At 39.5% G+C, this 18,376-nt stretch overlaps 1 protein-coding gene across 7 annotated transcripts in view; it reads right to left on the reverse strand.

The window, feature by feature from the left end:
• Nucleotides 1-18,376, reverse strand: part of LMLN (leishmanolysin like peptidase) — a 144,402-nt gene that overhangs the window by 53,460 nt on the left and 72,566 nt on the right. For 3 of the 7 annotated variants that reach the window (XM_078453079.2, XM_060639708.3, XM_078453080.1), the window contains one exon: nucleotides 31-3,638. The exons of 3 other annotated variants lie outside the window; for them this stretch is intronic. In XM_078453079.2, coding sequence (XP_078309205.1) covers nucleotides 3,493-3,638 — 146 coding nt within the window. In that variant the 3' untranslated portion in view covers nucleotides 31-3,492. Of the gene's footprint in view, nucleotides 1-30; nucleotides 3,661-18,376 lie in introns of those variants that run through there. One more of the 7 variants, XM_060639709.2, reaches the window with a different exon arrangement.

Raw genomic sequence — 18,376 nt, forward strand, 5'->3', positions numbered from 1 at the left:
TTTTAAAAACTTGATAAGACAAGATGCAGATTAGTTTCCATTTTTATTAAAGTGTTTTTTTTTTTTTTACTAAGGAATACATTACACTTAAAGTTCAATGACACAAATAAAGATTAGTTCTTAAATCTTCTATTTATCAAAAATGTAAACATAAAATAATTTACCACTTCTTCCCCAATCTTGACTGAACATAAAAAAAAAAAAAGGAGTCATATTTTCAGGTAAATTCTTTCTTCAGAATGAATAGCAGAGACTTTATTAAACTATATTCATCTTCCTGGGCTGCAAGGACATGGCATGGATGACTAAGTGCTCACTATGCACTGGGTTTGCGGGTCTGTGACTGAAGTCCACCTCCTCCACCAGGACTGCTCAAGTGCCCTCAGAGATGGCCCTTCTCTCTCCGTTTGGTGTCCAAGGACATGGACAGCGCTAAGGCCTTGAGCACAAGACACTGTGATGAACATGATGTGCAAACTGGCATACTCCAGGAGGCAGATCAGAGCCAGCAGTGACCTACCGAGTCTGGATGAGTGTTAGTCATAGAATATTAGAGCTAGAAAGATTCTGAGAAAGCAGCTAGTCATTTTACAGTTGGTCTCAATCAGTAAGTCTTCTAATATTGAGGAGAATATTGATAAATTTTTATGGAATACTCAGACATACTTATGTATCTTCCTAAGCCATTTAAACTTCATTAATTTGTTTCTCATCTTCAAATATTGATAAACTCTTAAGCCAACATACTAGGCTGAAACTAATTTCAAGCATAACATTTCATAACATTTGAAGAATGCCTATTTGGTTTTAACAAACAAATATTCTTAAGAAATAAGTAAGGAAAAAGGATGCTCTTCAGGAGAATATTAGAGGGGTCTATATTAAGACAACCCTAACTGCTTGCCAGTTTCTTTAAAGCTGTCAGCTCAAGTCTGCTGACATGGCTTTTGCTGCCTTCCTGTAAATTCTGTTCTTAAAAACCTGAGAGACAAATTCACTTGATATTTTTGACATTTAGGATCTTAATACTATCAAAATGAACCTAAATCTGAACTGAAAACTGAGGTAGTCTAGTCAGTTTTTATATGCACTCCACACGTTTTGAGTCAGAAAGGACTCCAGTCTACTATCCCCAAATCAGCTACTCTTCATTCTCCTTCCGTGCCCCAGCTGGCTTCCACAGTAGTTGCAGTCTGCTAGTCTCCTCCTCAGTGAACTGCTTCTGTTAGCATAAAGGGCATCCTGCCAAAGGATACTAACATTTAAACCATTTCAAATTCTTCAGTTCAAAGTAGAAGTCTAGCCCACTAATTCTGCACTGAAATCTCAGATTCTAAGTCTGTTTTTAGAATACTGACATATTCTAAGTGACTCAAATGAGCCTCTTAACGCTTCTTACAGGTTCAGTGGCCTTCTAAATCTTCATGGAGTACACTATGAAGAATCAGTGATTAGCAACTATTCTCGAGACTTATTGAAGAGGAAGGAAGACACCAGAGGAGTTAGTTACCCTCAGAAGCTCAAGATTTTTTAGCCTCACACTTTAGCAATTTCCTTGTTTGTGCAGAGAAAACACTAGGGGATCAGATTCCAAGCTTAATAAATATATATAGAAAAAATGTCATCTATAATATTTTCTCCAGAAAGTTATTAGTGCAAATATAATTATATCAATAAAAAATAAAGCAAAAATATATTTCAAGTATAAAAAGCACCATGCTTGGAAAGAATACTACCTAAATGGCATTACTGCACAACAGTCAAAATATAATCGAACCTACCACTGTGAATTCTCAAATCTATTCATCATCGTATTTTTGGTGAAATTCTTTATACACCTTTGCAGATGATTCATAATCACAATAGACATATAAGTTGAGAGTTTTATAATTTTCTTTAAAAATATACTCTATGCTTTTTTCTGACCTTTAAAGTATGTGTGACAAAGGCAGAAAACTGAGCACTGGCCTGACACCATTACTATTAGTTTCTTTTTAGCTGAAGTCAGCTGTGCTAGAGACCCCCAGCACTTTACAATGACAAATACCTTCAATTTAAAACTGTATGCAAATACATATTCAAAATTAATGCGTTGAAAAACAAAAGTTGACTTTCTTTATGCTGGGGCTGCACTTTGGCTCCAGTACCAAATGGTCAGTTGGAATTATTTTTTAGTAATTATACTGCTTGCTCACTTAGCACAATTTCTTAAATGCAGTGCTCAATAACTATATGCTAAATTAAGGGTGAATGAATGAATGGATGGATGGATGGATAGATGGATGGATGGATGGATGGATGAGTGAATGAATGAATGAATGAATGAATGAATTTGTCCAGGAGTTATGTTTATAATGCCGCAGGACTTCAGTAGCTTTGGAGACAAACTGTGCATTACTCATCATTAAAAAATTTCAAACTGGAATTACTAAGAAGGGTTGATAAGCTCTAGTACCAGAGCAGAATTACTTCTGAGGATGAGAATATAAAGCAGGAGGTAAAGAACATCACCTCATTTCAAAGCACAGGCAATTTTCTGACTTCTGCGGACTGAGCTTTATGTTGTGGGTAAAGTGAGCCCTACTGAATAGGCCCTATAGCAAACCTACACTTTGCTATTAGTAAACAATTCAAATCATCTGTTTTGACTTACATTTTTCTTCTTACATATAAAATAACTTTCAGATAGTAAGAATTCTTCTGTTAACAATTTCTAAGCCCACCTGAAAGGAATAGTTCTATTTTTGTTGGATTACAGCTGTCATAACTGTTTTCTGAAAAACATACAATTATGTTTTCTTCTGTTTGTTTGCATGTCTTCAATGTTTTTACAGGGCAGAGTATTTTTCTCTCTCTGCTCCCACAGTTTTTCAAGTCATTATTAAATTACTGGAGAATACACTGGAAGGGCTACCAACATGTAATAGTTCAGTAGTAAACTGCCACACAGCTGGTTTGAAAAGGCAAGCATGGTTAAATCATAAGATTTAGCAAATTATAATTTAAAAAAACTTTTGAGAACTATGAGAACAATGATTTAAGTGTACCAAGCACAGCTATTAAACTCAATATAGGTATAATAGTGATGTAGAAACCCAATTCAATTACTGTCTATAACTCAAAGGACAATTTATACTTGTGAGGACAGGATCCACAATTTATAATTTTGTAATAATTAGCTTTTTAAAAAAAGTTACTGCAGTATTGATGAACTTTCCCATCATTTTAGGTTAATGAAAATGCTGAGGTATGTAATCACTCTGAAAATTTCACCAATTATCCCATTTTCAAAGGAAAACTTCAGGCAGGTTATATATGCTGAAAAATAGAGACATGGTGACTTGGAATTCCTTCTCCTCCTCCAAACTCTGAGGCTGTTGGGTTGCTGATGAAGAGTGACTGCTGTGAAGCTCTGCTTCAAGGTCTTATTGTAGTCAACGCTTCCAAGCCAAAGTCAGGAATGCCACTTCTGCCATCTGCATAGGTTGGCACTCACCCAGATTTTGTGCTTTGTTCAGAAGAACATGACACAAAGGAATGTCTTGAGAATTCACTTTTCCTAGTGCCATACACATAGAAGAAATCCAGCCAGCAGAGGAAATAGATTGCCCAGCAGAAGCCAGAGGGTGACCACCAGGCTAGAGGAACGGGAACAGAGATCTAGGGTTGAAAACAAGAAATTGACTTTCTGGAGACATTTTTGGAATAAATCATACCACGTAAAAATTAACAGATGAATATAGGTGATTATTGAAAGGTGAATAAGGACCACCTTTGGGAGGAGAATCAAGAATGACTTCCTGAAACCTAGATATGCAAAGTCATTTTCTTACATTTATGGAAAAAGAATGAAATATTTTATGCAGGAAGAAAAAATGATATAACCACCATATCAAGGTTACTTTTTTGTTAATTTTTTTAAATGTTTATTTATTTGAGAGAGAGAGAGAGAGAGAGAGAGAGAGAGAGAGAATGTAGGGGATGGGCAGAGAGACAGGGAGACACAGAATCTGAAGCAGGCTCCAACCTCTGAGCTGTCAGCACAGAGCTCAACGTGGGGTTCAAACTCATCAACCATGAGATCATGACCTGAGCCAAGATTGGATGCTTAACTGACTGAGCCATCCAGGCACCTGCACCATATTAAGGTTAAAAGCAGCACCCGAAAAAAGAAAGAAGTGTCTTCAGAAAGTATCCCAACAAAGCTAAAGATGCTACACAGAAAGTAAATTAACATCTTGGCTATTCTGACATGGGGTGCAGGACTTTCTTCCCCTTTTCTTCCTTGTCCTTTCTAAGTATGGTGACTCTATAATTTATCTCCTCAAATCAGGACATTTTGAGACAAGTGTTGAAATAAATATCTAGTCCCAAGATGGAACCACTCCTATGCAGGGTGCCATGTCAGCAAACTGAAACTTAAGTTAATTTTTGAGTTCCTCTGCTTGACCAGAAACACAGTATAACTAGTAAGCTAATCTCCAACTGCCAAGCCAACCGAGACCTACACTTGTTTCCTTTTTCTTTGCTCTTTCCAAATATGGTCAGATATGCAATCAACTCAAGCCAAGTACTTCTTCCTTGTTTCCTGCTTGCTGTCCTTTTCCCTTATTTTGCAGTTTTCTACTCTTGAGTGTGGAGACTGCCTACTTTATGAAGTGTGAAATAAAATTTGCTTAGACCAACTAAATAGTTCTTTCTGATTAATACAAGGGAATGCTATTAATAATTATACCAGGACCACTGGCACATTGACTGTCCCAGGAAAACCAGGACATCTGGTCCCTGATCTCTAAATACCTACCCATCTATCCATATTACCCCAGGCTGATATGGAAAGGCAGAAGATTGTATGGGCTTTGGGCACTAGGAATACATTTAAAAAAATTTTTTTTAAATGTTTATCTTTATTTTTAAGACAGAGAGAGACAGAGCATGAGTGGGGGAGAGGCAGAGAGAGAGGGGGAGACAGAATCTGAAGCAGGCTCCAGGCTCTGAGCTGTCAGAACAGAGCCTGACGCAGGGCTCGAACTCGTCAACTGCGAGATCATGACCTGAGCTGAAGTCGGACGCTCAACCAACTGAGCCACCTAGGCACCCCAGGAATACATTTTAATTTAGCTATGAGTCATTCTCAGGGCTAAAATTACTTCCCCAAACAATTCTCAGAATGGAAAACATTTTTGGGGCCTCCTGGGTGGCTCAGTCAGTTGAGCATCTGACTCTTGGTTTCAGCCCAGGTCATGATCTCATGGCTTTGTGGGTTTGAGCCCCACAGTGGGCTCTGCACTGGTAGTGTGGAGCCTGCTTGGGATCCTTTCTCTCGCCCTCTCTCTGTCCCTCCCTCATTTGCACTCTATCTCTCTCAAAATAAAAAAACTTTTAAAAAATTAAAAAAAAAAAAGTTATACACACACACACACACACACACACACACACACACACAAAGTATGGAAAAAATTTTTATTGTATCCAGGAGACCAGGTCAACCTGACTTTATTTTAGAAATAAGTTGTCCTTTCTAATATTTCAATTAATAAACAGCCAACCAAGTTTCAAGTCTGACTTGCTTAAAAGATAAGAAAAATAAGATTTGTCTTCAGCTACACAATGAAAAGAATGATAATAGTTAAGGCACTGAAGCTTGCTCTTCTGAGCACTATGCAGTGTGGAACAAGTATTTAAAAAAAAATATTTCACTGCCTGTAAGCCAGGTAAACAATGGAGAATTTCTATTCTTCCTCAATGGAATCATGCTGGTATTTGTAAAATCTTAAAAAAAAAAATCCCACTTAGCTAACAACAGTCCTCCAAGTTTAGTCCTTATGTCAACAATATCAGCATCACCTGGGAACTTGTTAAAAATGCAAATTCTGGGGGCACCTGGGTGGCTCAGTTGGTTAAGCGTCTGACTTTGGCTCAGGTCATGATCTTGTGGTAAGTTCAAGCCCCAAGTCGGGCTCTGTGCTGACAGCTCGGAGCCTGGAGTCTGCTTCGGGTTCTGTGTCTCCCTCTCTCTCTGCCCCTTCCCCTGATCATGCTCTCTCTCTATATATCTCAAAAATAAATAAAAACATTAAAAAAATTTTAATGCAAATTCTCAAGCTTTAACACAGATCTTCTGAATCCGAAATTCTGGGAGTTAAAGCCTAGCAATTTAACATGATTCTGATTAAATTTTGAGAACTTCTGACGTAGGACTGCACTATTCAATATGGCAACCATAGCTATATGTGATATTTAAATCTCAGTTAATTACAATAAAATAGTTTCACACTAACATTAACCACATCTTACATGTTCAAAAGTCATATGTGGCTAATGAGTACTGTACTGGACAATGCAGACTATGGAACATTTCCATCAACCCAGAATAAATTGGATAAATTGTAGCCTAGAGCATCAGGTAAAGTGGTCTTGGCTGGATTAACAAATGGACCCTGGAGTCATTAATAACACAGGCATATCCCTTTACTTCCTGACTTTCAATTTAGCCCAAAGGAAATAGGAGAAGTAGGTACTGTTTATCTACTGTTGGTACTAAAATTTAACAAGCTATTAAAACATTAACAGGAGTTCTGGAACATTTGTTCTTCAAAAACACTACACTTTCTATGCTAATACTAATTAAGATGAAAAGATTCAAAAAGAGGGTTTCAAAATCAGTTAGAGACAATAAGATCTGGGTTTTTTTTTTCTGAACTTCATTATTTATTAGCTATGACCATGGATAATACATTACTTAATCTCTTTATACCTTAGTTTTCTCATGTGTAAAACGATAATTCCTACCTCATTAGGTTTTGTGATGGTTAAATGCAATGATATAGACATAAAAATTTGGCAAAGTGTCTAAAATTCAATAAATGGAAACAAAAACAACCCTTACAATCTGAAGAGACTAGAAAGAATTCAGAAATAAATCTTTCATATTCACTAATGGAAACTATCTTAGGCAATACAGAACAATCATTTAATCATATTCTAGCATTTAGAAAGTGATGACTAAAGGAGAGAGAAAAGGTCAGCGTTTCACATTCTAAAAGAAATTACAAATGTAAGAAAAGTCTATGCGAACTAACACCTGAGAACAACAATAATCAGAAAAATTTAGGGAGAAGAATATCTTTTACACTTCCTCCAGAATATTGGGAGTTTTAATGTTTTAAAGGCATGCTTAAAGACCTAAAAAAATACTTTCATAAAACCGAAGGATTAGAGATGGTCATTTTTATATTTGTTTACTAAGCTTCATCATAGGTTAATTCTAATAGTATTTCTCATACAAGTACATTTAAAAAAAAGTATTAAACTGAAGCAAGCTATTTACCTGAAAAAAACATTTCTTATAAAGTTTGCCATAGTTTCTGGCACATAGTTTAATATTCTGTAAAGGCTCAGTATGCTCAGTGAACACATCAGCAAATATGGTAACTCAAGATATTTTACAATTTCAACAGTGATGTATATGTTTTAAAAGCAATGCCTAAAATGTATCCTTGTAATATTTATACATTTTTCAAAATTTGGTGGTTGTGATGCTCTTTTGAGCATGCTTCCTCATGGAAATGGGCAAGTTAACAGGGAAATCAACCACATCATACCAACACTATATCAGAAGGATAACTGATAAAGAAGGAGCAGGATAAGCAGTCTCAGGTGCAGACTGTGCAGGCATAAGGGGCTGGTGGTTTGCAATCTCGACTCTCCACCTCCTTTCAATAGATTCACTTGTCTTTGCCATGTTCCAAGAACAAGAAATAATTATCATAGCCCCTTGACCTGGTTTGGATTTCCTCTTAATCCTAGACATTCTTCTACTGTACTCCCAAGATTCTTACCTCTGAACCAGCACAAATAACTCTCTATTTCAATTCTAACTGCTAATAGCTCAATCCTTGCTCATCTCTTGGATGATGAGATAGAGACAGATTGTTACAGTTAACTGACATTAGCCCTAAGGATGGGAACTCCATCAGAACCACCTACTTGTGGACTATCAACCCTTCTATTCTAGCCATAGTAATTTAACAGTAACAACAAAATTAGGTCATCCTACCAGTTTCATATTAAAAGTAAGTTACCTAAGAGTATTTAGCACTACATGTACTATTTACCACATTAAAAGGACCCATGATCTTCTGTCATTTCAAACAATTCATTATGTCAGTACTATTATAACTGCACTGCAGAACACAGCAGACTCCCTGAAGTTCTGTTCAGAAAAGAGATAACATAGCAGGCTTGAGGTTGCCATCCTTCAAAGTCCAGCTCGTAAGCTGGTGTCTGTCTGGGAACTGGTTTCCTCCAGACATCACCCCATTGCCCCTTTCCCCTTTGCTGATTCTGCTTTAACAAGTCTTTGCCATAGTACAACTACAGGCTGAGTCCTGTGAGTCCTAGTGAACCACCAAACCTGGAGGTGGTCTCAGGCACTCCCAACACAAGTACAATCTCCTAAAACTCACTCTCTACCTAACAGCTCATATCTGCAGAAAGCCCCCAGGATTTGGGAAAGAAACTAAATCTTAGAGGTGGAGAAACTTTGAAGTGTAAATGAATGTAGCCCTCCATTTTCAATCAGACCAAGGAACAGGCAAAGGGCTACACGGTTCCATTTAAAAAATACCTCCAAGGGCACCTGGGTGGCTCAGTCAGTTAAGCATCCGACTTCAGCTCAGGTCATGATCTCATGGTTCATGAGTTCCAGCCCCACATCAGGCTCTGTGCTGACAGCTCAGAGCCTAGAGCCTGCTTCGGATTCTGTGTATCCCTCTCTCTCTGCCCCTCCCCTGCTCATGCTCTCTCAAAAATAAACATTTAAATAAATAAAATAAAATAAAATAAAATAAAATAAAATAAAATAAAATAAAATAAAGCACCTGGTAGCTCAGTTGGTTAAGTGTCCAACTCTTGATTTCGGCTCAGGTCTCACAGTCATGGGATCAAGCCCCGCATGCGGCTCCCCAGTGAGTGTGAAGCCTGCTTGGGATTCTCTCTCTTCCCCTCTGTCCCTCTCCCACTCACATTCTCTTGCCCCCTCAAAATAAATAAAGTTAAAAAAACAAAAAATACCTCCAATTGAGAAAATGAAACAGTGCATGAGATCTTTATTATTCATATTCTAAAATGTCAAACTGATATAAAAACATAGGCCATTTAATTAAAATCTCATAAATCACAGGTCAAAGCCTAACTCAAGAATTTTGCTTTTATAACTCTTAGTAATAGGTCATCAGCCTCAGTTTACACACTTCAATAGTAGGAAATGCCTTTTTCTCAAGGTAGTTCTTTCCATTCCTCTCTTGAATCTAAAGGATTTAACTGGAATCTGTCTCCCTGCAACTTTATTCTGTTGGTCTCAATTCTACTCTCTGGAGTCTCACAGAATGAGCAAAATATACCTCAATGAAAACCACTTTGTCTCTACTAGCCAGTCTTTCTATCTTTGTGCATATTTGTGTCTCCTTGCACTTTTCTCTTCTTTGTGGGTATGTCAGTCCCTTCTTTAACCATCTTTTTGAGTGTCTTTCCCTTTCTTTTACCTAACCTAGTTACACCACAGGCATATTGCATGTTCATAGATATTGCATGTTCAGTCCCAGACCACTACAATTAGTCAAACCATGCAATAAAGCAAGTCAAATGAATGTTTTTGTTTCCTGGTGCATATAAAAGTTATATTTATACTGCACTATAGTCTGTCAAGTGTGCAATATTATGTCTAAAAAAATGTACATACCTTAATTTAAAAGTACTTTGTTGTTCAAAAATGCTAACCATCATCCGAACTTTCTGCAAGTTGTAATCTTTTTTGCTGATGAGGGTCTTGCCTAGATATTGATGGTTGCTGACTGGTTAGTGGTGGGTGGTGGCTGCTGAAGGTTGGGGTGGCTGTAGCAATTTCTTAAAATATGACAACAATGACATTTGCCACATCAATTGACTCTTCCTTTCACAAATGATTTCTCTGTAGCATGTGATGTTGTTTGATAGCATTTTGCCCACAGAACTTCTTTCAAAGTTGGAGTCAACTCTCTCAAACCCCACTGCTCTTCCTCAACTAAGTTTAGGTAATATTCTAAATCCTTTGCTGTCATTTCAACAATCTTCACAGCATCTTCACCAGGAGTACTTTCCACCTCAGGGAGCCACTCTCTTTGTTCATGCATAAGAAGCAACTTCTTTGTCATCCATTCAAGTTTTATCAAGAGGTTGCAGCAATCAGTCCCATATTCAGGCTCCACTTCTGATTCTGGTTCTCTTGCTATTTCTACCACATCTGCAGTTCCTTCCTGCACTGGAATCTTGAGCCCTCAAAGTCATCCATGAGGGTTGGAATCAACTTCTTCCAAACTCCTGTTGATGTTGCTATTTTGACCTCTTCCCATGACTCACAAATTTTCTTAATGGCGTCTAGAATGGTGAACCCTTCCCAGAAGGTTTTCACTTACTTTGCTCAGATCCATCAGAGGAATCACTATCTATGGCAGCCATAGCCTTATTAGGTATATTCCTTATATAATAAGACTCGAAAGTCAAAATTACTCCTTGCTCTGTGGGCTGTGGATTGGATGCTGTGTTAGCAGGTATGAAAACAACATGAATCTCATCCATTTCCCTCAGAGCTCTTGGGTGACCAGGTGCATTGACAATGAGCAGTAATATTTTAAAAGGAATCTTTTTTTTCTGGACAGTAATCTCAACAGTGGGCTTAAAATATTCAGTACACCATGTTGCAAACAGATGTGCTGTCATCTAGGCTTTGTTGTTCCGCTTACAGAGCATGGACAGAGGAGGTTTGGTGTGATTCTTAAGAGCCCAAGGGGGGGGGTTCCGGAAGATGGCGGCGTAGGAGGACGCGGGGCTCACAGCGCGTCCTGCCGATCACTTAGATTCCACCTACACCTGCCTAAAGAACCCAGAAAACCGCCAGAGGATTAGCAGAAGGGAGTCTCCGGAGTCAAGCGCAGACGAGAGGCCCACGGAAGAGGGTAGGAAGGGCGGCGAGGCGGTGCGCGCTCCACGGACTGGCGGGAGGGAGCTGGGGCGGAGGGGCGGCTCGCCGGCCAAGCGGAGCCCCCGAGTCTGGCTGGCAAAAGCGGAGGGGCCGGACGGACTGTGTTCCGACAGCAAGCGCGACTCAGCGTCTGGGAGGTCATAAGTGAACAGCTCTGTTCGGAAAGCGGGAAGGCTGGAGGACAGAGGGAGGGAGAGCTGCTGAGCCCCCGGACGGCAGAGCTCAGCTTGGCGGGGAACAAAGGCGCCAGCGCCATCTCCCCCGCCCATCCCCCAGCCAAAATCCCAAAGGGAACCGGTTCCTGCCAGGGAACTTGCTCGCTCCGCGCAGACACCCAACTCTGTGCTTCTGCGGAGCCAAACCTCCGGCAGCGGATCTGACTCCCTCCCGCTGCCACAGGGCCCCTCCTGAAGTGGAGCACCTAAGGAGAAGTGAGCTAAGCCTGCCCCTCCTGCCCCCGTGCACCTTGCCTACCCACCCCAGCTAATACGCCAGATCCCCAGCACCACAAGCCTGGCGGTGTGCAAGTAGCCCAGACGGGACACGCCACCCCACAGTGAATCCCGCCCCTAGGAGAGGGGAAGAGAAGGCACACACCAGTCTGACCGTGGCCCCAGCAGTGGGCTGGGGGCAGACATCGGGTCGGACTGCGGCCCCGCCCACTAACTCCAGTTATACACCACAGCACAGGGGAAGTGCCCTGCAGGTCCTCACCACGCCAGGGACTCTCCAAAATGACCAAACGGAAGAATTCCCCTCAGAAGAATCTCCAGGAAATAACAACAGCTAATGAACTGATCAAAAAGGATTTAAATAATATAACAGAAAGTGAATTTAGAATAATAGTCATAAAATTAATCGCTGGGCTTGAAAACAGTATACAGGACAGCAGAGAATCTCTTGCCACAAAGATCGAGGGACTAAGGAACAGTCACGAGGAGTTGAAAAACGCTTTAAACGAATTGCAAAACATAATGGAATCCACGATGGCTCGGCTTGAAGAGGCAGAGGAGAGAATAGGTGAACTAGAAGATAAAGTTATGGAGAAAGAGGAAGCTGAAAGAAAGAGAGATAAAAAAATCCAGGAGTATGAGGGGAAAATTAGAGAACTAAGTGATACACTAAAAAAAAATAATATACGCATAATTGGTATCCCAGAAGAGGAAGAGAGAGGGAAGGGTGCTGAAGGGGTACTTGAACAAATTATAGCTGAGAACTTCCCTGAACTGGGGAAGGAAAAAGGCATTGAAATCCAAGAGGCACAGAGAACTCCCTTCAGACGTAACTTGAATCGATCTTCTGCACGACATATCATAGTGAAACTGGCAAAATACAAGGATAAAGAGAAAATTCTGAAAGCAGCAAGGGATAAACGTGTCCTCACATATAAAGGGAGACCTATAAGACTCGTGACTGATCTCTCCTTTGAAACTTGGCAGGCCAGAAAGGCTTGGCACGATATCTACAGTGTGCTAAACAGAAAAAATATGCAGCCGAGAATCCTTTATCCAGCAAGTCTGTCATTTAGAATAGAAGGAGAGATAAAGGTCTTCCCAAACAAACAAAAACTGAAGGAATTTGTCACCACGAAACCAGCCCTACAAGAGATCCTAAGGGGGATCCTGTGAGACAAAGTACCAGAGACATCACTACAAGCATAAAACATACAGACATCACAATGACTCTAAACCCATATCTTTCTATAATAACACTGAATGTAAATGGATTAAATGCGCCAACTAAAAGACATAGGGTATCAGAATGGATAAAAAAACAAGACCCATCTATTTGCTGTCTACAAGAGACTCATTTTAGATCTGAGGACACCTTTAGATTGAGAGTGAGGGGATGGAGAACTATTTATCATGCTCCTGGAAGCCAAAAGAAAGCTGGAGTAGCCATACTTATATCAGACAAACTAGACTTTAAATTAAAGGCTGTAACAAGAGATGAAGAAGGGCATTATATAATAATCACAGGGTCTATCCACCAGGAAGAGCTAACTATTATAAATGTCTATGCGCCAAATACCCGAGCCCCCAGATATATAAAACAATTACTCATAAACATAAGCAACCTTATTGATAAGAATGTGGTCATTGCAGGGGACTTCAACACCCCACTTACAGAAATGGATAGATCATCTAGACACACAGTCAATAAAGAAACAAGGGCCCTGAATGATACATTGGATCAGATGGACTTGACAGATATATTTAGAACTCTGCATCCCAAAGCAACAGAATATACTTTCTTCTCGAGTGCACATGGAACATTCTCCAAGATAGATCATATACTGGGTCACAAAACAGCCCTTCATAAGTTTACAAGAATTGAAATTATACCATGCATACTTTCAGACCACAATGCTATGAAGCTTGAAATCAACCACAGGAAAAAGTCTGGAAAACCTCCAAAAGCATGGAGGTTAAAGAACACCCTACTAACGAATGAGTGGGTCAACCAGGCAATTAGAGAAGAAATTAAAACATATATGGAAACAAACGAAAATGAAAATACAACAATCCAAACGCTTTGGGATGCAGCGAAGGCAGTCCTGAGAGGAAAATACATTGCAATCCAGGCCTATCTCAAGAAACAAGAAAAATCCCAAATACAAAATCTAACAGCACACCTAAAGGAAATAGAAGCAGAACAGCAAAGGCAGCCTAAACCCAGCAGAAGAAGAGAAATAATAAAGATCAGAGCAGAAATAAACAATATAGAATCTAAAAAAACGGTAGAGCAGATCAACGAAACCAAGAGTTGGTTTTTTGAAAAAATAAACAAAATTGACAAACCTCTAGCCAGGCTTCTCAAAAAGAAAAGGGAGATGACCCAAATAGATAAAATCATGAATGAAAATGGAATGATTACAACCAATCCCTCAGAGATACAAACAATTATCAGGGAATACTATGAAAAATTATATGCCAGCAAATTGGACAACCTGGAAGAAATGGACAAATTTCTAAACACCCACACTCTTCCAAAACTCAGGAGGAAAGAGAAAGCTTGAACAGACCCATAACCAGCGAAGAAATTGAATCGGTTATCAAAAATCTCCCAACAAATAAGAGTCCAGGACCAGATGGCTTCCCAGGGGAGTTCTACCAGACATTTAAAGCAGAGATAATACCTATCCTTCTCAAGCTATTCCAAGAAATAGAAAGGGAAGGAAAACTTCCAGACTCATTCTATGAAGCCAGTATTACTTTGATTCCTAAACCAGACAGAGACCCAGTAAAAAAAGAGAACTACAGGCCAATATCCCTGATGAATATGGATGCAAAAATTCTTAATAAGATACTAGCAAATCGAATTCAACAGCATATAAAAAGAATTATTCACCATGATCAAGTGGGATTCATTCCTGGGATGCAGGGCTGGTTCAACATTCGCAAATCGATCAACGTGATACATCACATTAACAAAAAAAAAGAGAAGAACCATATGATCCTGTCAATCGATGCAGAAAAGGCCTTTGACAAAATCCAGCACCCTTTCTTAATAAAAACCCTTGAGAAAGTCGGGATAGAAGGAACATACTTAAAGATCATAAAGGCCATTTATGAAAAGCCCACAGCTAACATCATCCTCAACGGGGAAAAACTGAGAGCTTTTTCCCTGAGATCAGGAACACGACAGGGATGCCCACTGTCACCGCTGCTGTTTAATATAGTGCTGGAAGTTCTAGCATCAGCAATCAGACAACAAAAGGAAATCAAAGGCATCAAAATTGGCAAAGATGAAGTCAAGCTTTCGCTTTTTGCAGATGACATGATATTATACATGGAAAATCCGATAGACTCCACCAAAAGTCTGCTAGAACTGATACATGAATTCAGCAAAGTTGCAGGATACAAAATCAACGTGCAGAAATCAGTTGCATTCTTATACACTAACAATGAAGCAACAGAAAGACAAATGAAGAAACTGATCCCATTCACAATTGCACCAAGAAGCATAAAATACCTAGGAATAAATCTAACCAAAGATGTAAAAGATCTGTATGCTGAAAACTATAGAAAGCTTATGCAGGTAATTGAAGAAGATATAAAGAAATGGAAAGACATTCCCTGCTCATGGATTGGAAGAATAAATATTGTCAAAATGTCAATACTACCCAAAGCTATCTACACATTCAATGCAATCCCAATCAAAATTGCACCAGCATTCTTCTCGAAACTAGAACAAGCAATCCTAAAATTCATATGGAACCACAAAAGGCCCCGAATAGCCAAAGTAATTTTGAAGAAGAAGACCAAAGCAGGAGGCATCACAATCCCAGACTTTAGCCTCTACTACAAAGCTGTCATCATCAAGACAGCATGGTATTGGCATAAAAACAGACACATAGACCAATGGAATAGAATAGAAACCCCAGAACTAGACCCACAAACGTATGGCCAACTCATCTTTGACAAAGCAGGAAAGAACATCCAATGGAAAAAAGACAGTCTCTTTAACAAATGGTGCTGGGAGAACTGGACAGCAACATGCAGAAGGTTGAAACTAGACCACGTTCTCACACCATTCATAAAAATAAACTCAAAATGGATAAAGGACCTGAATGTGAGACAGGAAACCATCAAAACCTTAGAGGAGAAAGCAGGAAAAGACCTCTCTGACCTCAGCCGTAGCAATCTCTTACTCGGCACATCCCCAAAGGCAAGGGAATTAAAAGCAAAAGTGAATTACTGGGACCTTATGAAGATAAAAAGCTTCTGCACAGCAAAGGAAACAACCAACAAAACTAAAAGGCAACCAACAGAATGGGAAAAGATATTTGCAAATGACACATCGGACAAAGGGCTAGTATCCAAAATCTATAAAGAGCTCATCAAACTCCACACCCGAAAAACAAATAACCCAGTGAAGAAATGGGCAGAAAACATGAATAGACACTTCTCTAAAGAAGACATCCGGATGGCCAACAGGCACATGAAAAGATGTTCAACGTCGCTCCTTATCAGGGAAATACAAATCAAAACCACACTCAGATACCACCTCACGCCAGTCAGCGTGGCCAAAATGAAGAAATCAGGAGACTATAGATGCTGGAGAGGATGTGGAGAAACAGGAACCCTCTTGCACTGTTGGTGGGAATGCAAATTGGTGCAGCCGCTCTGGAAAGCAGTGTGGAGGTTCCTCAGAAAATTAAAAATAGACCTACCCTATGACCCAGCAATAGCACTGCTAGGAATTTATCCAAGGGATACAGGAGTACTGATGCATAGGGGCACCTGTACCCCAATGTTTATAGCGGCACTCTCAACAATAGCCAAATTATGGAAAGAGCCTAAATGTCCATCAACTGATGAGTGGATAAAGAAATTGTGGTTTATATACACAATGGAATACTACGTGGCAATGAGAAAAAATGAAATATGGCCTTTTGTAGCAACATGGATGGAACTGGAGAGTGTGATGCTAAGTGAAATAAGCCATACAGAGAAAGACAGATACCATATGGTTTCACTCTTATGTGGATCCTGAGAAACATAACAGAAACCCATGGGGGAGGGGAAGGAAAAAAAAAAAAAAAAGAGGTTAGAGTGGGAGAGAGCCAAAGCATTAGAGACTGTTAAAAACTGAGAACAAACTGAGGGTTGATGGGGGGTGGGAGGGAGGGCAGGGTGGGTGATGGGTATTGAGGAGGGCACCTTTTGGGATGAGCACTGGGTGTTGTATGGAAACCAATTTGACAGTAAATTTCATATATTAAAAAATAAAAAAAATAAAAAAAAAAAAAAAGAGCCCAAGGATTTTCAGAATGGCAAATGAGCACTTCGTTCACCATTCAACTTCAGGTCACCAGCTTCATCAGCCACTAATAAGAGAGTCAGCCTGTCCTCGGAACCTTTGAAGCCAGGCATTGACTTCTCTTCTCTAGCTATGAAAGTCCTAGGTGGCATCTTCTTCCAGTAGAAGGCTGTCTAGTCTACATTGAAAATCTGTTGTTTAGTGTAGCTGCTTCCATTAATTACCTGAACTAGATCTTCTGGATAACTCGTTACAGCTTCTGTATCAGCACCTGCTGCTTCACCTAATGCTTTTATGTTATGGAGATGGCTTCTTTCCTTAAGACTCATGAACCAACTTCTGCTAAGTTCCAGCTTTTCTTCTGCAGCTTCCTCATCTCTCTCAGCCTTCACAGAATTGAAGAGTTAGGGCCTTGCTCTGGATTAGGTTTTAGCTTAAGGGAATGTTGTGGCTGGTTTGATCTTCTGTGCAGACTACTCAGACCTTCTCCATTATCAGCAATAAGGCTATTTCACTTTCTTTATCATTTGTGTATTCATTGGAATATCACTTTTCATTTCCTCCAAGAACTTTTCCTTTGCATTCACATCTTGGATAACTGACACAACTAGCTTTTGGTCTATCTCAGCTTTGACATGCCTTCTTCATTAAGTTGAATCATTTCTAGTTTTTGATTTAAAGTGACAGACATGTGACTCTTCCTTTTACTTGAACACTTAGAAGACACTGTACAGTTATTAACTGGCCTAATTTCAATACTGTTGTGTCTCAGAGAATAGGGAGGCCCAAGGAAATGGAGAGAAATGGGAATCATTGGCCAGTGAAGCAGTGAGAACACACACATTTATCAATTCAGTTCACTGTCTTATGAGTGTGGTTCCTGGTGCCCCAAAATAACAAATTATAATAGTAATATCAAAGGTCACTGATCATATATCACCATAACAAATATAATAGTTAAAAATTTCAAATTTTGTGAGAATTACCAAAGTGTAACAGAGAGACCTGAATTGAGCCAATGCTGTTGGAAAAGTGGTGCTGGCAGAGTTGCTGATACAGCTGCCACAAACCTTCCATGTGTAAAAAATGCAATATATCTGTGAAGTGCAATAAAGTAAAGCAGAATAAAATGAGGTATGCCTGTATAACTGAAAATATATTTAATTGCTTTATGTGTTTAATGAACAGAATTTTGTTTACTCTTAATTTCAAAATGAATGGTTGAAACATTCAGTTTTTGTAATTTTTTTTAAAGGACATTTTCCTTTTTTTAATGTTTATTTATTTTTGAGAGAGAGAGAGTGGGGAGGAGCACAGAGAGGGATACAGAAGATCCAAAGCTGGCTCTGTGCTGACAGCAGAGAGCCTGATGCGGGGTTTCAACTCATGAACCACGAGGTCATGACCTGAACCAGTCAGACGCTTAACAGACTGAGTCACCCAGGCACCCCTACATTTTCTTTTCTTTTTTAAAGTTTATTTATTTTGAGAGAGAGAGAGAGAGAGAGAGAGAGAGAGAGAGAATGAACAAGCGGGGTAGGGGCAGACAAAGAGAGAGAGAGAAAATCCCAAGTAGGCTCCATGCTGTCA

Source organism: Panthera onca, chromosome C2 (genome assembly GCF_046562875.1).
Source record: "Panthera onca isolate mPanOnc1 chromosome C2, mPanOnc1 haplotype 2, whole genome shotgun sequence".
Lineage (NCBI taxonomy): Eukaryota > Metazoa > Chordata > Mammalia > Carnivora > Felidae > Panthera > Panthera onca.